We start from the raw sequence: 24189 nt of genomic DNA, 5'->3' as shown, positions 1-24189 counted from the left end.
GACCCCCGGCCATCCGTGAGGCCGTTTCCAACCATAGTGCACAGGCCCGCCAGGGGCACCACAGGCCTGCCAGGGGCATCACAGGACTAGCAATGGCACCGCGGACCTGTCAGGGTCTCAAAAAGCCTGTCAGGGGCACCTCAGGCTTGTCAGGGCCCAGGGGCACCACAGTCCTTCCAGGGACACCATAGGCCTGTCAGGCCTATGGTGTCCCTGACAGTGTCAGTGGCACCAGAAGCCTAGCAGGGGCACCATAGGCCTGCCAGCGGCACCACCACCCTCGCCAATGAGACGTCGCAAAGCATTGCAATGCAGTGCGTCTTAATATTGATTGGCTGCTGAGACCGCCATACAGTAGGTATACAGTATACACAATAAGGTATCTAGATAAATCAGTTTTCGTGATAACTCCCATTTGTGACTATACTAATGCCGGTTGGGTCTTTTAGAGCCCATGCTTATAACTTGAGAACCGATGGAACAGTTTTTTTTTTAAAGCTTGCGCATTTTTTCTTACTGGGACCCATGTGGCTAACATTTGTTAAGGATAACTTAAGAATCAAAAAATAAAAATTCCGGCATTAATGGGTTGAGAGCGTCCGGTTATATCGAAATAATGCTTTTTTTACGGCTTTGGCTCCCTCCAGTATTTGCAGCATTCCGCATTATGTGCGCAGTCTTTGTCGACAGGGCGCCGGTCTAACGTAGGTTGGCATGTTATGTAAATATTTATACTCTATTCATCCCGTGTACATAAAGGCGGCTACTGTTGCTATGTGCTGTCTGTACCTACAACTTTACAAGCTTGACGGGATGTTCCTGTCGTGTCGCCTTCGGCAGATTATGTGCCACCTAAGGCATTGTTTGCATTGCTCTATTGAAGAATGTACTGACACTTCCTAAGGACACTGGACACATGTCTACTAACCAATACCTACTACATGTGTCTTAGTGTTATGGTGTTCATGTTGAAGCACATATATTGCCATGTTCGAATAAACGCGTGTATAACAATTTTCGGCTGTTTCTAAGTTTTATTACTTGTTCAACGCGTGTTTTTCTCGCTATTTATTTGTATTGCTTTTGTATTAAAATGTAAAGAAAATATTTAATGCAACCTTGTGTATCCTGTATGTTTTATTTTGGTCGTGGTGTGGAATACGGGAGGCGTGCGGGGCATGGCTGTTTTGCACCTTACCATCAGCGATTTCATTATAAATTTGTGAGCGAGTTCCTGTGTGGCCCCGGACATTACATTGATGTTTTTTTACACATTCTGACCACAGGTCTTCTAAATATAGGGCATCAAATGTTTACAAAATGTTGCATCTTTATATTTTTGAACGACCATAACTTTGGTTGTACTTGTTTGATTTGAATGAAATAAACCTTACTGTTTAGGTAATTTCTTAAGCATTTGTTTAGAATTGCACCTACTTAAATATATGACCTTGAAATTTGCTTAACTCTGTTCTTAAGCACAAATATTGAAATAGCAAAAAACACGTCACCTTCGATTTGGCTCATTTTCATATATTTTATTGCCTACCATATTCTTAACAACCTGTGAAAAAATAAGAGTGGGCCATTCATAAGTTTTGAAGAAAATTGCACATATGCAAACGTATGTTAGCGCGCGCAGTGGAGGGGGAAGAGCGAATTTCGCCCACCCCTCCTGTTTTTCGCCAATATATCATAGGATTAATGCGAAATTAATTATGGCTACCTGTCAAGAATTGAATTGGACATCTCATCGTGCAAGCAATAAGAAAATTGGTTCACAACTGTTCTAGTAATAGCGGTGTAAAGTGAACATCCTGTCGCCGCAGCGACGCGGCGACTCGGCAGCCCGGCGACTCGGCAGCCGGCGCCGACCGCTACGCGCCGCCTGAATTGTAGACTGTGCCGGGACGGAACGGAACGGTTCCGTCTTTACATCGCGCTCCCTACCGCTGATTACGTTCGATTCACGTCAAATTTTGTGAGAAGACTAAGAAATGTACAGGCAATCTTATGGTGAAGGAATTTTGAAAATCGGTTGGTAAACAATTGAAATATGAACGTGTAAACACAAAATTGTGATTGCTGCGTTTCCCGCATCGGCCCACGCTGGGCCGGCGGACCGGAAAAGCGCTAGAAATACCCCCAAGAGTGACTTTCCACAATATGAACAAAATATGTATCATTCGATCCCAAATTGATCAAAGCATACGATTCTGATGCAATTTTTGCCCTAAGGTCGAAATTGAGGTGGTCAGTTGTCACCAAACACAAGACTATTTAGACCCGCTAGTGGCCACCACATTTGCCGATTTTAATGCTAATCTTTAGTTGATATTTGTTAATTGACCAGTTGTCGTTTTGAACGCAATTTTCTGTCAGACTAGTTCAGGGCACTGTTGTTCACTGTACCAACAACATTCTTACATATTGCATCGCTTTTCTGCAAGATAAGCTAGCTTTTTGCAAGCAGCTGCAAGACCTAAATAAAAATCATATCTAAATTTTTAAATAGACTTTTATAAAAACGTTATTTCGAGCGGCTAAAAATGAACATCTTATACTAGCCTCTGATTACTCATCTTTCGTTCCATATAGGTGCTTTGCTGCTTTTCCCTGCTACTTTTCGAGATATGCGCCAGTAAACCATATGATGTAGGGGCAATTGTCACCTTGCCGCTCTACTGACGGCCCGGCGCTCTTTAAAGCGCCGAAATTTATGAAAAACGAATGTTTATAATCTGAATAAAATATATGTCCCTGAGCTCAGAATTGATCAACGCACACAATGCTGTCAAAATTTTTGTGCCAAAGTCAATAATTAAGTCATTATGAACCCCCAAACACAAGTCAGTGATAATCAACAACAACTTGCTCTTTAGTTAGACTTTTTGAGAAATGTTATTTCGAGCCGCTTAAGATGAGCATGTCATGCAAACAACTAGTCAATTGTCTGCCATGCCCTATTGACGATTATTGCCTATTACTGCTACTTTTCGAGATATCGTCTGCTTAGTCACCTAATATAGCTGCTATGCTAGCCTACCGCGGCAGGGTGGCATGGCAGCTATATCAGGTGACTTAGCAGACGATATCTCGGAAAGTAGCAGTAATAGGCAATAATCGTCAATAGGGCATGGCAGACAATTGACTAGTTGTTTGCATGACATGCTCATCTTTAGCGGCTCGAAATAACATTTCTCAAAAAGTCTAACTAAAGAGCAAGTTGTTGTTGATTATCACTGACTTGTGTTTGGGGGTTCATAATGACTTAATTATTGACTTTGGCCCAAAAATTTTGACACCATTGTGTGCGTTGATCAATTCTGAGCTCGGGGACATAACATCTGTCCCCTAAAATAGTGGAAAATTTTCCAAATGCGATAACTCAGAGGCTATACCATATTTATTCATGAAACTTTCCACGAATATGTGGGTGACTGTGCTTCACTCACACACATGTCTAGATCAGGGCATCGGCGCCCTCACGACCCACGAGACGGAGGTGCCCGGGCACGCGCTCCAGGAGGGTGCGCACAACCTCGATGTCCACTTCCTTGATTTTTCTTCGGATCCTGCCCGCCAGCTGCTGCTTCGAAAGGGCTGTCCAGTTGCCCTCGTAGACTTTCTGCTTCAGAAGTGCCCACAACGTCTCGATTGGGCGGATGGCTGGCATGTTTGGTGGGTTATCCTCCTTCTTGACGAATGGGATCCCGCTGGCCTCGAGAAATGCTGTCACATCCTTGTGATAATGACACGATGCCAGGTCCGGCCAGAACAAGATGTTCCTGTCAGGATGTTTTTCGTCTAAGAAGGGCACTAATCTGCCCCTCAGACAGTTTTCCAGGTACGTCTGACCGTCCATGCACCCCTTCTCCATGATGAAGGGGGTGCTCAGGCCCCTTGGACTGATGGCGAGCCAAACCATTATCCTGGGCGGAAACTTTTGTTTCCTGGTATACTGAACGTCGGGAGGGCAGTTGCTCTTGTCTGAGGAATAAAACCCCCTGTTCCTGGCATATTCGGATCCCGAAAATCCGAAGTACGACTCGTCGTCCATGACGATCTCTGCGCGTGCGCTCAAGGCGAGTGGTCCGCGGTACAGCCTCATGCAGCGCGACTTGATCTTGGTTTTCTGGGCCTCTGTTTGCAGACTGGCTCTCTTGCGCCTGTAGTAGGTCAAACCACATTTGTTTGCGACCACTCTGTGCAGATACGACTTAGAAATCTTGTATTTTCTGGCCAAAACCATGACCGAAGAGCCAACTTTGTGTTCCAGATCCCTTTTTACGTTACTGATCTTCGATTGTGTCATTTTCATTGCCTTCCGCCCACTCCCCGGCTGTCTTTCCAGTGTTTCACCATCATCGACCCTTTTCAAAACATTATAGACTGTTGATTTTGGAATACCTTCTTCAAGAAAATGCTTAACCGTATACTTTTTCCCCAATTCCCGATGGTTTTGATAAAATTGTGCGACTCTTCCCAGATCACGCATGCGATTCGGCCGAGACATAGCTGCTGAATGATACAATTGACAAAATATTTTAGGTTCATCTGAATCAGAATTTCACGCGCTTTCGAATGATGCCAAATACATTAAGGATCTTAAATTTTAAAGCTACCAAAAAATCAGTTGAAAATTTTCCACTATTTTAGGAGACAGATGTTATATTTTATTCAGATTATAAACATTCGTTTTTCATAAATTTCGGCGCTTTAAAGAGCGCCGTCAGTAGAGCGTCAGTAGAGTGGCGAGGTGACAATTGCCCCTACATCATATGGTTTACTGGCGCATATCTCGAAAAGTAGCAGGGAAAAGCAGCAAAGCACCTATATGGAACGAAAGATGAGTAATCAGAGGCTAGTATAAGATGTTCATTTTTAGCCGCTCGAAATAACGTTTTTATAAAAGTCTATTTAAAAATTTAGATATGATTTTTATTTAGGTCTTGCAGCTGCTTGCAAAAAGCTAGCTTATCTTGCAGAAAAGCGATGCAATATGTAAGAATGTTGTTGGTTCAGTGAACAACAGTGCCCTGAACTAGTCTGACAGAAAATTACGTTCAAAACGACAACTGGTCAATTAATAAATATCAACTAAAGATTAGCATTAAAATCAGCAAATGTGGTGGCCACTAGCGGGTCTAAATAGTCTTGTGTTTGGTGACAACTGACCACCTCAATTTCGACCTTAGGGCAAAAATGGCATCAGAATCGTATGCTTTGATCAATTTGGGATCGAATGATACATATTTTGTTCATAGTGTGGAAAGTCACTCTTGGGGGTATTTCTAGCGCTTTTCCGGTCCGCCGGCCCAGCATGCGGCCGAGCCCGCCTCAGCCGGCGACATGTTACTCTTAGCAGGCCTCTAACTGCCATATTTATTATTGGATTAACTAGAAATTCCCCATACATACTAAAAAATGTATGTTCTTTCGTATAGTGAAGATCAAAAGACGTGAAGATATCGTTGCGTGATAATGTTTTCGTTGAATTTACTTCATGATGCATTTCCACACGGCTCAAAATTCACCGCAAAATACCGTTTGCCTGAGACACTTTTACTATGGAACGGGAATGCTTGACTACGATGACTATGCATTTCCATTCTCGCAGAGTTTGGGATTTCACTAATCAGCAATCATTCATTTCAGAAAGTGTACACAAGCAAGCATGTCTTGACTCTGTCTTTCAAGGTCACGCGCGGTTGCGTGATGTTGATGCATGAAAACGGCGTTTGCCGCGAAAGTTATGAATGGCCCACTCCAATTTTTTTCACAGATGGTTAGGAACATTGTGACGGACGTAATATGTAAAAATTACCCAAATCGAAGGTGACGTGTTTTTTGCTATTTAAATTTTTCTGTTTTAATTCAAGGTCAAATGCATTTCAAGGTCACTTCAATTTAATTTTATAATTAAAAATCAAAGCCTTATCAATTGCCTATAAGACCCTGTTAATATCATTTTGATACCAGAAAAGGAACCAGAGTTATAGCCATTTAAAAAATTGGATGTGTGGCATTTTTCGCTATATTCGATGACCTATATCTCAGCGATACGTTATCAAATTTCGAAAATATTATACGTTTATAACTCAGTTTTGAACCATGCCCAGTCTGCCTACAAATTTTCAGAAAAATCGAAGGGGATGACGGATTTTGGTGTTTGATTTGACGTGGAATGCCCCGTGCGTGCCACGGTGGAGTTTTCCAAAATAGGGACATTCCTTAGAGAAAAAATTGATTGTGTTTTGTCCTCTCTTTATCTTTCAAATTTTTATTCCTTGGTGTTGTCAAATAGGCCCTTCACTTTATGGTTAAGTTGGGTCGGATTTCTGACCCTGTGATATAGTTAATAAAGGGCAAGTGAACTATTCTGTACGAGCTCAGCGTTCCCTTTCTGATGGCTGTATGTCGAACGACAAACGGATCAACTCATGGAAAGCTGATGACTTCAAGGGCGGATCCAGCCGGCCGTCTTGGGGGGGCCAACCGGTTGGGACTAGCCAAACCTAGGGTACCCCCAAATCTAGTTTTCTCACCGGTTTTAGGTCACTTATTTTTCACCCTTCGCCTTTTCATCGAAAAAAAAAAAAACGAAACGAAAACATTTGCAAAAAGTGAGATATTTTGTCTCAGCTGAGTCAAGGAACTACCTTTTTGGTAACGTAGAATAAAGGCTTAAATCTTCCACATGAGCTGTCAAGCCAGGTAAAGAGGGGGATTTTTTTCTTAAATGTTTTCTTCCCTTTAGTTTTCCTTTGTGACCCACAACCGCTAATTCAGGGAGGGCAAGCTGCCCCGACGGTTCCTAGCCCTATGAAAAGTTGTGGGGCGGAGCCCCCACGGCCCCAGAGTTGTGGGGGCAGGCTACCCTCACTGACCCCCAGCTCCCGCTCCCATGACCACAAAGTTCAGGCCCATGGCCCGGCGTCGAGCTCAAATTCAGACTCGGCAATGTTGATGGTGTGTCCGAGTTCAGACAAGCTGAGCTTATGCTGGATTCAGCTAGGACGATTGAAGAGGTATCCTGTTGGGCTAAATGCCGGACAATCTCAAGCTCTAATTTTGCATTTAATGCTTCATTATCCTACTATGTTGAGTGAAAACTACCCATGTGTCATTAAGTATAACTTCAAATAGTGTATTTAGTTAGTGACATATGGTGGAGCATTAGGGGTTTTAGGGGTGCACATGCACCCCCTAACTGAATAAAGCACCTTCTCAAAATGACGCTTGAAACCCTTCAAAAACAAGTACAGGTAAGGGGAAATTGTGTCTTCCTCTGTTAACCCGCGCCCCGCTGGGCTATTCAGCCATACGCGCCCTGCTGGGGGGGGGGGGGGCAGATTCTGCCCCCCTGTCTAACTTCCGAACCGATGGTCGTAGAAAGACGGGGAAAACGGCAATCGAAAGCTCTCAACAAGGCGGATCTTAAGAGCCCAATTTTTTTTGCTTAAGTAGGTCAGAGGTCAGGTCAAGGTCAGGTCAAGGGTACAAAATGCAAGTTTCGACAGCATCGGCCTTGCACCGTAGTTGCCGAAGAATGGACTGAGAATGATTGCCCAAAACGTGTTCTTAGACTACCAAGACAATATTCGTTGCACACAATGTCATTCAAAGGTCAAGGTCAAGGTCAGGTCAGGTCAGGTCAGGTCACCAAAAACAAAATATAGAAAAGAGCATGTGCGACACATGTTTTATGGGTCATTTTACTCATGGAATTCAATAGGCACACTCAATAAGTGATATGGAACACCTCTGGATGAATTTCAGGTCGAGGTCAGGTCAAGGTCAGGTCAAGTTAGGTCAAATTTTGAAGTTGGTTGTTAAGGCCTAAAAAGGTGTCTATCCGATGCAGTTTTTCACGGCGAATCGAATGGTGCTATTTTTGTTTCCGTATGAGGTCTAGAACTTCCAAAAAAAAAATCATTTTTCAAAAATTTTGTGTGTCGTGACGTCATAAAATTTTGAATAACTCCCACATTTTTGAACCGATTCTTCTAAAATTTGGTATGTAGGTGCACATAGACCACTTCTTTGACATATATTCCGGTTTTTTCGATAAACTCAAAATTTTGGATTTTATAAATATTTTCCCAAAAAAGTCAGTTTTTTGGAAAAATTTTGGCCAAAATCCAAAATTTTCAAAAACCGAGATAGCCATTTGATAGACAAAGTAAAATCACGTATAACCTTTTTTGTTACGTCTTGATTCCTTTAAAAATGAAGATGTTAGCGGCGTTTGAAATTTTGCCGTTTTTGAGGCGAAAATGGCGAACATGACGTCACTTAAACGTCAATTTCTCAAAAATTTTCCGACGGATTTCGCTCAAATTTTCAGGGAACGTGTCAAATTGATGTATGATAAGGTACTGAAAGTTTGACGTCGCTGGCGTAACGCGTTTAGAAGTTATTGGCGAAAAACGGGAGGGGGGCAGATGGGGAGCATTCATTCTGGCCAGGGTTCATAATGTCCAGGGTACGATATGCCCAGTGTCGGAATGGCCAGTGCCTTGAATGGGCCAGAGTTCATAATGTCCAGGGATTGCATGGTCCAAATGCGGCCAACTGGCTGCAGATAGGGTATATTCAAAGAGGCCAGGGTTCATAATGTCCAGGGCACGATGTGTCCAGTGTTCGAAATGGCCAGGGTTCATAATGTCCAGGACACGATGTGTCCAGTGTTCGAAATGGCCAGGGTTCATAATGTCCAGGGCACGATATGTCCAGTGTTCAAAATGGCCAGTGCCTTGAATGGGCCAGAGTGCATAATGTCCAGGGATTATATAGTCACTGATAGTGACGTCATTATGTAAAAAACACGGAACCAGCTCAATGCGAAGCAGTGCAGTGCCGAAGGCAATGCCTTAGGAGAGATTACAGGCAATAGTAAATCAAATATTTTTAGGTTAAGTGGTTATGTATCTGGCTTCAGGCCGAAGGCCTGAAGCCTGATGCATAACCACTTAACCTAAAAATATTTGATTTACTATTGCTTGCAATCTATTCATGCGAGAAACTATTTCCTTATCCCCGGTAGGCAAACATCATTACCTTAGGTTAGGTTAGGTTAGGTTAGGTTAGGTTAGGTTAGGTTAGGTTAGGTTAGATTAGGTTAGGTTAGGTTAGGTTAGGTTAGGTTAGGTTAGGTTAGGTTTGGTTGGGTTGGGTTGGGTTGACTATGTAATCCCTGGACACTATGAACTCTGGCCCATTCAAGGCACTGGCCATTTTGAACACTGGACACATCGTGCCCTGGACATTATGAACCCTGGCCATTTCGAACACTGGACACATCGTACCCTGGACATTATGAACCCTGGCCATTTCGAACACAGGACACATCGTGCCCTGGACATTATGAACCCTGGCCTCTTTGAATTTACCCTATCTGCAGCCAGTTGGCCACATTTGGACCATGTAATCCCTGGACAATGTGAACACGGGCCAATTCAAGGCACTGGCCATTTCGAGCACTGGACACATTGTGCCCTGGACATTATGAACCCTGGCCTAAATAATACGCACCCGGGGCAGATTCTGCCCCCCCCCCCCCCCAGCGGGGCGCGGGTTAATCCTCGCCCGTATAGGGGGAGGGGTCGAACAGACCCCACCCCCTCGGTTTTTCGCGAATAACTCGCGTAAAAACGGCTAATCGCGACGAAACTTTCAGTACCCTCGAGTTAATCAATTTTGCATCTACCCTAAAACTTTAATTACCCTGACCCAAGTGACCTTTGACCTGTGACCTATTTCTCGAGACCATGCTTGGCCGGGATCGCGATTCGGCGTATGGTGGCTCGCATTAGCCGCGCGTTTGCAGTCTGTTCGTGGTTTCAAGCGTTCAAACATGTGATATGATGTTGGTCTTATGCATTTGGATGGGTGTGAAGGTCACCTGAAGGTCAGGTCAGGTCATTGACCTTTGATGACCTCAGTTCACTTTTTCGAGTTTTACATATTTCTAGGCTAGTTTTTGGAGCTGAATTCGAATTCAGCAACCATTTGAACATTTACAAAGTACTTTTGGTGCCTTCGTAACATGTTACGAAGCTGTCAGAGACGGTTGACAGTGACACGTACTACGAATACCCGGCAGGACCACTACTGGTTGACCTGACACGACCTGGCCTAAATGCATGAAGACATCTTCTGGGATCAACACTAACACGATATTGGTGATCAGCACCCCGAAAAAGCTCAGCCACACTTACGACGCTCTAACAGGTCCCAATTTTCCCGACTTGTGGGTCATTGACCTGAACTGGAAGGTCAACCATGAACCAATGACCTAGGACCTTAAATTGGGTATCATCGTCTTCCTCTCGTCACACGCAGCACGCTCGTTTTTTTTTTCGCGAAGCTCTAGCTGGACCAGCGGCCAAACGGCAATGGGGGCAACGGACCCCCCCCCCCATACGTTCGCGGCTGACAAAACGCCAATACGGGAGAGGTTTAAATCCATATACCTTCAGGTATGAGACAAGAAAGCTACTGGTTAATAGTGTTAATGATCTATGAAGAAGCTTCAGCTATTAAAAAGCTTCTGAAATTTCTCAAGCTTAACCCTCGCATGTGTGCGGCGTTTGCCAGCTTCTAACGTGTAGGGGGGGGGGGTCGGTTGGACCCCCCCCTTGCCGTTTGGCCCCTGATCGAGCTAGAGCTTCGCGGAAAAAAACGAGCGTGTTGCCCGTGACGAGAGGAAGCCGATGATACCCAATTTTAAGGTCCTAGGTCATTGGTTGACCTTCCAGGTCAGGTCAATGACCCAAAGTCGGGAAAATCGGGACCTGTTAGAAAGTCGTAAAGTGTGGCTGCCAAGGGGTTTTTCGGGGTGCTGATCACGAATATCGTGTTAGTTTTGATCACAGATGATGTCTTTAAGCATTTAGACCAGGTCGGGTCAGGTCAGGTCAGGTCAACCAGTAGGCGTCGTGACGGGTATTCGTAGTACGTGTCAACCGCCTCTGACAGCTTCGTAACATGTTACGAAGGCACCAAAACTACTTCGTAAATGTTCAAATGGTTGCTAAATTCGAATTCAGCTCCAAAAACTAGCCTAGAAACATGTACAGCTCGAAAAAGTGAACCGAGGTCACCCGAGGTCACCAAAGGTCAATGACCTGACCTGACCTTCAGGTGACCTTGACACCCACCCTAATACATGGAAGCAACATCAAATCACATGTTTGAACGTTTGAAACCACGAAAAGCTTCCAAACACGCGGCTAATACGAGCCGACATACGCAGAATCGCGATTCCGGCCAAACATGGTCTCGGAAAAGAGGTCACAGGTCAAAGGTCATTTGGGTCAAGGTCATGAAATTTTCAGGGTAGGTGTAAAATTGATCAATGTGAGGGTACTGAAAGTTTCGTCGCGATCGGCCGCTTTTTACGCGAGTTATTCGCGAAAAACCATGGGGGGGGTCCATCCGACCCCCCCCCCCTACACATGCGAGGGTTAAGTTGATTATACTCAGTGTTGTTATGTTATGATCATTCCTCAGTTTTCTGACAAGAATCACACATTTGGCCACGGCAAACATTAAAAATACCTTTTTCTTTAAAAAAGTGCTCAAAGACAATCTAATTTTCCAACAAATTTGCAATTAAAACCAACCAGTACACAATACAGAACACGTGCCTATGAATGCGAATAACAATGTGATATCATGTCGATTTCTCCTACATGGTAACCCTCGCCGGCACAGGCCATTTTGACTCTGGTTGGCAGAGTTTTTCACGTTTGCCCCAAGGTCACTCAATCATCAAGATCAAAGCAATATTTCAGTTTTTCAGCATAGGAACTTTGAGAATGTTTTAGTTTTCTTGACTTATGTCTTGGGGGGGCCAAAAGATAGTATGCCCCCCCCCCCTTTGACCGTCTTGGGGGGGGGGCATGGCCCCGTTGGCCCCCCCCCCCTTGGATCCGCCCCTGGATGACTTGTCGCGTCAACATTGCCGCTACCGCCCACGGCGACCACCAAGGTGACCTGGAAACGCGACCACCAGCTGCTTGGGTCTTCTCTCGGCGTCGTGATTGTTCCAGTGTATGTGCGACCTGTTGGCATGGAACGTTTTTAATGGCCTTTCTTCTTCTTGTGTATTCTTCAGGCATCAGTGGCTCGGTGCAATGTCCCCACTGCGACTTCCGATGTCTGGGACAACAACATCTGGACGGACACGTGAAGACAAGTCACAAATACTTGGGCAGGAGCGGAAGATTCAAGTGCGAGCGGTGTCGTTACTCGACCGACAGGTCCACAGACATAAAACGTCACCGGAAGACTCACACGGGGGAGCGACCCCACTGCTGCTCTATCTGTACGGCACGGTTTGCTCAGCGGTCCACTCTCACCACACACACGCCGACCCATACGGGAGAACGGCCGTATGTCTGCTCCCTCTGCAAGGCACAATTCACTGAACGGTCAAAACTCACCGGACACATGCGAACCCACACGAAGGAGCGGCCGTACAGCTGCTCCATTTGCATGGCACGGTTCGCTCGACGATCAAGTCTAATCAAACACATGCGGACTCACACGGGGGAGCGGCCGTACGACTGCTCACACTGCCAGGCCCGGTTCACTAACCGGTCACACCTCACGGCACACATGCGCACCCACACTGGGGAGAAGCCGTTCGGCTGCTCTGTCTGTACGGCACGGTTCACTACACGCTCCGCCCTCACTACACACATGCGGGCCCACACGGGGGAGCGGCCTTACGGCTGCTCCATCTGCACGGCATGGTTCGCTCATCGGTCCACCCTCACTGGACACATGCGAACTCATAAAGGGGAGCGGCTGTACGGCTGCTCCATTTGCACGGCACGGTTCACTGAACGGTCTACCCTAACAAAACACATGCGTACCCACACGGGGGAACGGCCGTATGGCTGCTCAACCTGTGCGGCACGGTTTGCTCAACGGGCAACTCTCACCAGACACATGCGAACCCACGCGAAGAGTGGTCACACTGCTGCTACTCCTGTGTAACGGCTCGACAGTTTGACACAATATACGGTACACGGTTGGAGAATAACAGGTATCTCCAATGCGGTAAATGGTTTGATTGGCGAAATACAGGGTGTCCCATAAGTTCCTTCTCACCTATATTTTTCTTTAAGAGGCTCTCTTATTTAAGGCCTCGCTTGATTTATTTTGGAACTTAGCTTTTGGGGTTGCCATTGCAACTGTGAATATGCTTCACGGTAACTCGTTCGTCTAGACAATATTTTTTTTTTTTGCTAGAGAGTTCACTTCTGTGGAGGCGCCTTACCCCGCAGCATAGAGGTCTCCGATACGGGAACGTCTCGGTATTTAGTCCGCACTGGGCCATTCACGACGGTTGAGGGTGATTGAGGCCATCCAGTCTGTAGCCAATGTCTGTCGCTAACTGGACGCACAGTCAGCAAGTGACGCCGATGATTTGTCGGGAGTCAATCGCTGCAAGTTTATGCTCTATTTTTGTCACCTCTCAGGAGTGAGCCATGTGGCCAAAAATATGTGGCGCCAAAGTGGCCGTCAAAAAGGTCTTAGCGTTAGAAAGTTGGTAAGCAGGCTTTTCAGGATGGATTACCAGCTGTCTAAGAGTATTATTTCGGGGTACATAACTCACGGTCACTTGGGCTTAAACTTACCGGAGGACGCAAAACAGTCGAGAATGTCTTAAAATGGCCAAACATTTGTTTCGTTATGCCTGAGGCTAAAAAAACTGGAGGGCCGATGACATCAATGTGGTCATCTGGACTACCTAGTCCGTGTTCGAGATAAAACACCCGTCCAACCCCAAAACGGTCCCATATGGGCGACGGTAAAGGCCTTCGTGTCATCCCGCTTTATTCCTATGCAAAAGGCCAGGGTCACCGTAATGTGGGTAATATGCGTCCAGACGCTGAGCAGGTTGCGATTGATACTCCAGAAACACTGTTGGGACGCAGAATGCTTCACCAAGAACTGAAGATCTAGGAGGAGTTTCAGCTAACTCGAACCGCAAGTATGAACACATTTTTGGAGGAGAAAATGACACCCGGGAGGTCGTAGGCCCATCTTCAAGCAAGACAGTGCATCAGTACAGAGGTCAAGCAAAGCTTAAAAGCAGTGCAAGGAGACTGTGACAGGCGTTTGTGGCAAGACCACATGCCAGGCACCTCATCGGATCGAAATTTCATAAAAATGTATTGGAAAAATTGAAATCGAGGCTCGTCGAAGCGAAGCGCTGTTCCAGCCTCGACGAGCTCACGGCGCATGTCAAGTCAGTCTTGGCTAACTTCAAGCCTGCTATGCTGCCAAACATGCCAGTTGGCATGCCGCAGCATGTATTCATGTGTTTGCTTATGAAATGACGAGCACATTGAGGGGTCATAAACATATCAAAACGCAATGTACTCTTTTACATGCAAATATAAGGTGAGAACGAACTTTGGGACACCCTGTACAGTACCTACCGAGAAGTGCCAACAAGTAATGACAGGCCGCCGTTGTACGTTTGATGTTAGTGTGATAGCTGTGATTCTGGTTTGTAAGCTTCGTGGCTACCCGTGTCATATCTGCTTTCTGTATAGTATACTTTTTCAGGGTGACTCAGTTGTGTGTTTTTTTGTTTTTTTTTTTTAACTAGCCCCCTTTTACATAGGAGGTAAGGAGCGTCGCTTTCTTATAGCGCCGTAGGGCTATAATTTGTTGAGAATGTACGGTTGTATTGAAATAATGCTTCTTTGTATAGCTTTGACTCCATCCAGAATTTGAAGCATTCCGTGTGCGCAGTCTTTGTCGACAAAGCGCCGGTCTCACGTAGGTCGACATGCTATGCAAATTTCTAGACTCATTTCATCGTGTACATAAACACGGCTATTGTTGATAGGTGCTGTCTGTAGGTACCTCTAAGCCTGTCTGGGTGTTTTCTGCCGTGCCACCTTACCCAGACTACGTGCCGCCAAAGGCTGATATGAAATGTTGCATTGTTGTAGGTATATATGGATGTGCTGAGCATGCGCAAAGACACGTTTATGAAGTTATACCTACGTAATACGTACTACATAAACTATAGGTACAGTTATTATTATGGAATTTTGTATGCAAGCACAAATATTGCCATGGCAAAATAAACAGACAGTATTTATCAATTTTTGGCTACCTTGTAGTGTTACTACCTATTTCAATGTTTTGTGTTTGCTATTGGTTTGCATTGTTTATGTATAAAAAAAGAAAATGCTAAGTAAATGGCGGGGGAACTATTCTTTATGAACTCAGCGTTCCGTTTGTGAAGGCTGTATTTCGCACGACAAACGGATCCGATCAACTCATGGGCGTTGATGGCTTGTCGCGTCCACATAGCCGCTCACCGCTTATACTGCGCCCACCAAGGTGACCTGGAAACGCGACCACCAGCTGCTTGGGTCTTCTCTCGGCGTCGTGATTGTTCCAGTGTATGTGCGACCTGTTTGGCATGGAACGTTTTTAATGGCCTTTCTTCTTCTTGTGTATTCTTCAGGCATCAGTGGTTCGGTCCAATGTCCCCACTGCGACTTCCGATGTCTGGGACAGCAACATCTGGACAGACACGTGAAGAGAAGTCACGGCCATATCGGCAGGAACGGGAGATTCAAGTGCGAGTGGTGTCAGTACTCGACCGACAAGTCCAGAAACATGAAACACCATCGAAGGACTCACACTGGGGAACGGCCGCACCGCTGTGATGTCTGTACGGCACGGTTCACTCAACGGTCACACCTCACGGCACACATGCTGACTCACACTGGAGTGCAGCCGTACGGCTGCTCCATCTGTATGGCGCGGTTCACTCGACGGTCAACTCTCAACACCCACATGCGGACCCACACGGGGGAGCGGCCACACGGCTGCTCCATCTGCACTGCACGGTTCACTACGCGGTCAAACCTCATCAACCATATGCGCACTCACACTGGGGAGCGGCCATATGGCTGCTCCATCTGCAAGGCACGGTTCACTCAACGGTCATACCTCATCACACACATGCGGACCCACACGGGGGAGCGACCTTTCGGCTGCTCTATTTGCACGGCACGGTTCACTGACCGATCAGGTTTTAATAAACACATGCGGACCCACACTGCTGCTGCTGCATTTTGTGAACAGCCGCACTGCTGCTCCATCTGCAAGGCACGCTTCACTCGACGATCGCACCTCAATACGCACATGCTGACTCACAGCGGAGAGCGGCCTTTCAGTTGCTCTGTGTGTCTTTCACGGTTCACTCGTCGGTCAACCCTCAATATACACATGCGGACCCACACGGGGGAGCGGCCGTACGGCTGCTCACGTTGCCAGGCCCGGTTTGCTCTACGGGGAAATCTCAGCAAACACATGCGGACCCACACGGGGGAGCGGCCGTTCGGCTGTTCACATTGCCAGGCCCGTTTTGCTCTACGGGGAAATCTCAGCAAACACATGCGGACCCACACGGGGGAGCGGCCGTACGGCTGTTCACATTGCCAGGCCCGGTTTGCTCAACGAGGAAATCTCACCAAACACATGCAGACCCACGCGAAGAGCGGCTGTACTGCTGCAACTACTATTTAACGGTTCAGTAGTTCGGCACATAGAAAGTCACTTGAAACTGGTACACAGTTTTGGGAATTATGTAATACACTGTTATGACCGATGCGGCAAATGGAGGGATTGGCGAAGTAGGTACAACGCTGAGACTTGTCCTTGAAATGCATGAGTGGCCGCCGTACGTTTGATTTTAGTGTTTAATTTGTGATTCTCGCTTATGAGCGTCGTGGCTACCGGTGTCACGTCTGGCTTCTTCATTGCTAATAAGGATGATTCAGTCGTTGTGTTGAAACTGTTCGCTTAGGGTTAGAAAAGAAGTGTCGTTTTTTAAGCGCTGTAGCGCTATGATTTGTGGATAATATCCAGTTATATTTAGATAGTGCCTCTTTTTGTGTCTTCAAATCACTCCAGTATTTGCAGTATTTCCTATTTTCTTCACAGCCTTTGTCGACAAGTCGCGGGTCAAATGTATGTCGGCATGTCGTTTAAATCTTACAGGTTTCTGTTCATCCTATGTAAACGCAGCTACTCTTAGATATGTGCTTTCTGTATCTACAGGCGTCACTGCTATGTTTCTGGTCTTGCCGCCTTCGGCAGATAACGTGCCGCCAAAGAGTGAAATAAAAGTAGCATGGCTAGATAGAGGAATGTACTAGAGTTGCAAAATTTCCCTACCGCACTACCGGCATGCCGGTAATTTTTCACTACCGCAGGTTTTTTCGTGGTATCTGGCATGTCTTGCCGGTAGCATGCCGGTATTTTTGATTTTGTGCAAAAAAAAAAATCAGCAAAAGATTCAAACTTTGGACACTAAGAGGCTCTCAAATTGTAATAAAACAGCAATATTAACCACTGCAAGATACATTTTGTGGTAGAAGTTCCATTGCTAAGGGTAGGGGTAACACATGGACCTCAGCATTTCACAGGCTTGGTTATAATTAGAATTGTCAAGAATCTACTGTGGTCTACAAAAGGAAGAATTGGAATGGTACTCATTCATGTTGCAAAAGCACGATCAATTAGTAAGTCTAATGGTAGGTAATAACACAATAAAATAAATAAATGTTCATGACAACTTTCCCTAGGGGAAAAGGCAGAATCAAAACACCAAAAAAAAAACACATTGTTTGGAAACTGGCCTTGAGTCTTGAGATCATGAGATGTGGTCTGAGAAACTCTACAAAGAATTTGACACTGACAATCCAGCTGAAAAGGCAGGTGTTAGGTAGCCCTGAGCCTGACTTTGGTCCCATAATTAAATGAAAATGGATTTGAACTGACATTTTGTCTTATCTTTACAAGAAAACACATCATGAAGGCATAATTGACACGAAGTAGCGCAAAATAATACAATCAAGGATTTACTTTTAAGATTGAGATGCTCTCCCCCTAATGAATGGATGTAATCTGATGACGCAAAAGGTATTTATTCATATACCCTTTTTTGGTTGAATAACTGAAGAGAAATGATTTTTCTTGTAGTGAATTACACTCACATTGTTGATTTCATTATAAATTAATATTGTGTTGGATAATTTTTATTAATATAATGATTCACGAGGCAGTGTCTTGCAGTCGTAAACCTCTTTTTTGCAGCGTTTTATTCAGCTGGTTAAAAGCCTCTGTTATGGCGCATTTGTTTCGAAATCCTTCATAACCTTTTGTTTGTTCCCGTTTGAGGTTGGAGAGGATGGAAGATATCGTTTTTATACATATTATTTGGTGACTGTTCTCAGGACCAGTGAGTTATTAACTCATTTTTTTACATGATTCGTATCTTATTCACGAACCAGCAAGCCATGGTGGATAGGAAACAGTAGATGTTGATCTCGCTTCCTCAGTTAGGAAGATGGCCGAATCTGTACTTGTTTATGTTTTGACCATCTAGATTTTAAACATTTGGCTGGTGCCTGCAACATTTTAGGAGAATGTGGAAAAGTAGAACACCTGTGAAATGTAAATGTGATTACTGCTCAGTGCTCACTGTCCAGTCTTTAACCCGCGCACCGACGGGGGGGGGGCGGATATCCGCCCCCCTGAGGTTTTTCGCGAATAGCGGGAAAACCGCGGCGCGTAGCGGCGCGAAATTTGGTATGACTATAACCTCATCAATTTTACACATGGTGTGCAAGTTTGAACTTCCTACCTTTAAAGGTCAGGTCACCAGGTCACTTTGAATGACCCAACCTCAAGTCACTTTTTTGCAACTTTGTCACCGTGCCACAGCTACAGTAGATGTCGGAGGCCTTTGAAAGTCGCAGGATATTATTAGGTCATTAGTAGCTACAATTTGTATATCTCGGAATTTTGATATCGGTGACCTAAGGTCAGGTCAATTTCGCGACCTCCCCATTATAAGTCAATGGGGGAAAAATCAACTCCCTGTTTTTACCACTAAAACGGGTCGGAATGGCCCCATATACTTTACATGACTTCATATACGATCAACCTTCACTACCTTGAGGTCTGTTTTGCTGTTGGGCAGCTGTGAGGTCATGTGACGTCATCATAGGTCACCAGCGGTTTTTGCCAATAACTCCGTACAGGAACAAGATACAGACGCGTGGATGGTCTCATTGTGTTCAGCTCGTCAAGACGCATCGAATGATATACATGATGACCTCGAGGTCACGTGACCTGAGGTCAACCTTTGACCTTGACCTTTCGAGGTCAACATATATATCATTCGATGCGGATTGACGAGAGGATCACGATGATGCCCTTAGTTTGTTCCTATCTTGACTAATTCGAAAGTTATTCGAGAAAAACTCCATATCTAGCGCCGCCATTTTGACTTTTTCGACCCCTGTGACGTCATCTTTGACCTGACCTGAAAATGACCTTAGTAAAAATTGTAGATCTTGGCCGTGCGTATCCGATGTCGTTTACCGCTTGTCGCTATCTTGCTTCGTTCTCGAGATCTCGGGGGGGGGGGGGGCGGTCATCCGCCCCCCCCCGTCGGTGCGAAGTTGGCGCAGACCCCCGTCGGTGCGCGGGTTAAAAACACATTTCAGTAATTCAAGTTCTTTTTGTCCTCGCCTTTTTGCTGAATGTGTTAGTTTTTTGTAGGCAATACCGCTTTGATTACAGGTGATATTTTAACAGTATAGACTGAAATTGAGTTTCAAAATTTTGGGTATTTGTGTGGCCAACTCAGCCAAAATCAGCCTGCTGGTATTTGTGGTTGGACAATGGATGGCTGCTGGGTGGGACAGGTACTGCATGCCAAAATGTGGAATCTCTTGTAGGGGTAAGCTAGAATCAAGAATGCAGGTTTTTTAGTATGCCGGTAATTTGGCGGTTTTTTTGCTTGGGGCGTGGTAGCATGCCGGTATCCCAGAAAATTTTTGTGGGGCGGGGTGGTATGAGTATGAGTATGAGTTTATTGTAGAGACCATCCACGCAGTGGCTATTCTGATCTCACGTCAGATGATACATTACTAAAACACAGGATTAAAACACATACCTAAAAACACCAGGCCATTACATTTTAAAAGTAAAGTAAATTAAGCAGTAGGCAAACACTATAAACACGTTAAACACCAGATAAAAGAAGATGAGGCCTATGAGCGAGTGAGTAAAGTGAGTGGAGCACTAAGTGTTGTCACATTTTCTGACCGCCGCCTTGAAGGCGCGGAGGGTGGGCATGCCACGGACAGACTGTGGAAGTCCATTCCAGGTTACCGCCCCGCGGTATGAGAAGGCTCTCTGGCTCGATGACAGTCTGCAGCGCTGCACATGCAGGTCGCCGCCATCGGAGCCGCGCGTCTCCCGGGTCGACACCATTTGGGTGCCGGTAGCAGCCTTTGGGGAAAACTTTGCAACTCTAGAATGTACTGAGTTTTCATCAGGACATATGTGTATGAACCAATACGTACTTTTTTAAGTGCTGCAGTGTTTTGTTTATGTTCGACTTACAAGTTCGAATATTGTCATGGCCGAATGAACGCGTGTTGATATGTTTCGGTTTTTGAAGTGTTGTTTCGTCTTTGCGGATCCACACTGGGGTCTGGGGAACGGCCGTAAGGCTGCTCCGTCTGTACGGCACGGTTCGCTAGGCCGGGTCCACCCTTCATACCGCACACGGGTACCGCACACGGGCCGGGCCTACCCTTCATACGTACCGGCACACGGGCGAGAGGCCGTGCGGCTGAGCTCCAGGGGCGGCGGATTCGGGGTGGGGGGGGGGGGGTGGCAGGGGGGGGCAGCTGCCACCTGGCAAATTCGTGGAGGGCAAAAGTATCTTTTTGCCCCCCCCCCATAATTTGTGACAAAACTTAGACAAGAAACCATATACCTGATTATTCTGTTCGATCATCTGAAGATGTAACCAGATGTAACTATTCTTTATCATACGTTGCCTTTCATAAATGACAAGAGTTCGCGTTCAATTGAAGTTTTCCTCTCTTCAACCTACTATGGACGTCAAACCCCTTGAGACCCCACTTTTTGCGATAATCTTTAAATGCGTGAACTCTCGTTGACGATATTCTGGTAATGTGTGTTTCAGAACCAGCCGAAACTTTTATTACTAAGGTATTTTGACGCCAAACGATTATGAAAGGTAGTTCTCATTCACTCGTAATGCTAGGGTCAATTCAGGCCCGGGCAGAGACTTGCGTTCGGCCATACTCGAGCCCTGCCACCAGCGCCATCTGCTCTTAATATCATCTACCAGCGCCCGCTACCGCTACCAGCTACCGCCCACCATCAAGCCTGGATGGAGCGCGAAATGCGAGTGACCGGTCACCAGTCAAGGAGCGCCGGAGGGGTAGGGCGGAGCTTAGCGCTGACGTCATTACGTGGCTCCGCCCCATGAGTGCGTAGCCGTTACCCAAACAGAAGATTCGTTCCGTGAAATTTAACATTACGAGTGAATGAGAAGTACCTTTCACAATCGTTTGGCGTCAAAATACCTTAGTAATAAAAGTTTCGGCAGGTTCTGAAACACACATTGCCAGAATATCGTCAACGAGAGTTCACGCATTTAAAAATTATCGCAAAAAAGTGGGGTCTCAAGGGCTTTGACGTCCATAGTAGTTTTGGAGGCATTATACCTAAGCGTCAACGTGACGCAGCGGCAACCCAGGCCTTCAGTGACCGCTTACAGGGGCGACGGATACGGGGCGGCAGAGGAGGCATCGTTCCCTATAAGAAACTTTTGGAGGAGGGGCAAACGTAGTATTCTTGCCCCTCCATAATTTGTGCCCTTAACCCGCGCCCTGCTGGGGGGTGTTTGAACACCCCCCCTTGTGTTTTTTCGCGAATATCTCAAAAACGGCGGCGCGGAGCGCCGCCGTTTTCGGTACACCTTGTTATACATCAATTCTACACATGTTGTGAAAATTTCAGACCAAGGTCATTCAAGGTCAGGTCACCAGGTCACTTGAAGTGACTTCGCCTCATAAAAAGTTTCAATGTCTGTCATAGCTACACCGAGTGACCGATCGCTTTGAAACTTTCAGCGATTGCTAAGAGCAATAGCATGTACGAAATGTTTACCTCAGAATTTTGATATCGATGACCTAAGGTCAGGTCAATTTTGCGACCTCCCCATAGTCAATGGGAGAAAATTGAAATGCGCCTCTTTTAGAGGAAAGACATTATAAACACTCCCAAACACTGAATTACAAGTGGTTTAGACACACTGAACATGAAAATGGTGTCCGTGACCCCTGTTTATGCCCTGAGGTCATCTTAGGTCACGAATGGTATCTAACAGTTTTTCGCAAATAACTTTTGATAGAGGCATGCTAGAGCGAGGAAAACGCCTTAGATGTGTTCAGCTCGACGATACGGATCGACCGATATGCAACATGACCCTTTCCGGTCAGGTCATGACCTTGACCTGAGGTCAAATTTTCAAGTTGACCTTTCAAGGTCAAGTTATAGTTCATTCGATGCGTCTTGACGAGAGGAACATGATGCCGGTAAAAGTAAGCTCGTACAAGACTTGGGTCAAAAGTTATTGCAGAAAAACTTTCCGAAAAAATCGGCTATTTTTGCAGTTTTTGCCCCCTGCAGGCAAAACCGTTGACGTTCGCTCAAATCTGAGAAAATTACTCAGAAAGGGCGTTAATAGGGCTATCGAATGCGCTTTTCCGCGGCGCTGTAGCTCTATTGGTTCCCGAGTTATGCGTTGGCTTCTTGGAAACTGTCTACATTCGACCTGGAAATCGGCGAAATTTTGCCTTCAATGACCTCTGGTGACCTGACCTTTGACCTGACCAAAAAATTGACCGAAATGATTTCGTCATTATTTTTGACGCTCTTTCGAACGCCGCCTTCTGCGTATCGCTACGTCGCCCAGGAACCGAGTTAGAAGGGGGGTGTTCAAACACCCTCCCCCCCCCAGCAGGGCGTGGAAATCCAGGACCCCCAGCCGGGCGCGGGTTAACATGAGGGAAATTTCTATAACCTGGTATTGCAGCTATGCGCTCCTACAGTTTGTCCAACGGTGCCTTTTGAATATGTGTAAATGCTAACCATTTCCGCTTTATAGCTTTTTTGTCTTTTCATATTCGATTTAGAGTTATTTTAAGTGCACAAGACTCAAGAGACGCAACTCATACCTTCAATGGTCGTTTGCCGCTATTTTGTACCTGCATAAATGCCAAACCGCAAGCGAGCGGAAACTGAAGGGCATAAATGCCATTCGCTTGCGGGTAGTTGACTGATGAGCGCTCGAGTAAGCCACTCCCCTGATTTTTTTTAGCGCAACAGTTTCCAGTGCATAAAATGGTAAACGCCGAGGTCGTACACATTGACCACATTGACCAATGCACGGTATGACACCCAAAGGCCATTCATCAGAGATCTTCTTTGGGCATTCGGAGGCTTGTGTGGGAACAGCGTAAAAACTGGATGTATACAGTTCAGTATCCGCTTTATTTCAGTTTTCACTATTAAATAAGTAAAAATTAATGTTGGAAACTTTTGAGGGTTAGGGCACTGATCATTAGCGATTTACCGAATGTCATTTTGCCGAATGCATTTCGCCGAATGTCATTTTGCCGATGTGCTTTTTGCCGACGTGTCAAAAAGTCGAAATGCTAAAAGTCGAAATGCCATTTGCCGACATGCCTTTTTGCCGAAATGCCAATTTGCCGAAATGCCTATTAGTCGAAATGTAAATTTGCCGAAATGCGATTTGCCGAAATGTCGATTAGTCGAAATGTTAGTTCGTCGAAATGTAAATTTGCCGAAATGTCAATTTGCCGAAATGTCAATTTGCCGAAATGTCAATCTGCCGAATTGGCAGTTTGCCGAAATGTCAATTAGTTGAAATATAACTTTGCCGAAATGTCAATCTGCAAACCTTGGTTAGGTTAGGTTAGGTTAGGTGGTGTTTATTTACTTAGGACCGATCACCAATTTACTTTTGGTGCCCAAGTAAGAAGCAAATCACATGATATCCTTTGACCTCCTGATTTCATAACTAATAATTATTCATGGCACAAGCAAGTTTAAAAGCACCAATACCATGTGGAAATAAACATCAAATTGCTCGTGGCGAAGCAGTGCAGTGCCGAAGGCAATGCCTTAGGAGAGATTACAGGCAAAGGTAAGTCAAATATTTTTAGGTTAACCCTCGCCGGCCGAGGGGGTGCGGGTGCCGCACCCCATAGGTTTTTT

At 45.7% G+C, this 24189-nt stretch overlaps 1 protein-coding gene across 2 annotated transcripts in view; it reads left to right on the top strand.

The window, feature by feature from the left end:
* The window catches only part of LOC122369042 (histone-lysine N-methyltransferase PRDM9-like), a 99381-nt gene extending 82185 nt beyond the window's left edge, over positions 1–17196 (top strand). Inside the window, exon 26 of one of the 2 annotated variants that reach the window (XM_043343407.1) lies at positions 15509–17196. In XM_043343407.1, the coding sequence (XP_043199342.1) occupies positions 15509–16578 (1070 nt within the window). In that variant the 3' untranslated portion in view covers positions 16579–17196. Of the gene's footprint in view, positions 1–12124; positions 13030–15508 lie in introns of those variants that run through there. The other variant, XM_043343405.1, reaches the window with a different exon arrangement.
* Positions 17197–24189: the final 6993 nt, after the last annotated feature.

This window comes from Amphibalanus amphitrite, unplaced genomic scaffold (assembly GCF_019059575.1).
Source record: "Amphibalanus amphitrite isolate SeventyFive unplaced genomic scaffold, NRLGWU_Aamphi_draft 001001F_arrow, whole genome shotgun sequence".
In the NCBI taxonomy this organism is placed as follows: domain Eukaryota; kingdom Metazoa; phylum Arthropoda; class Thecostraca; order Balanomorpha; family Balanidae; genus Amphibalanus; species Amphibalanus amphitrite.
Note: the sequence above shows the minus strand (reverse complement) of the source record. Positions and strands in the feature narration are given on the sequence as shown.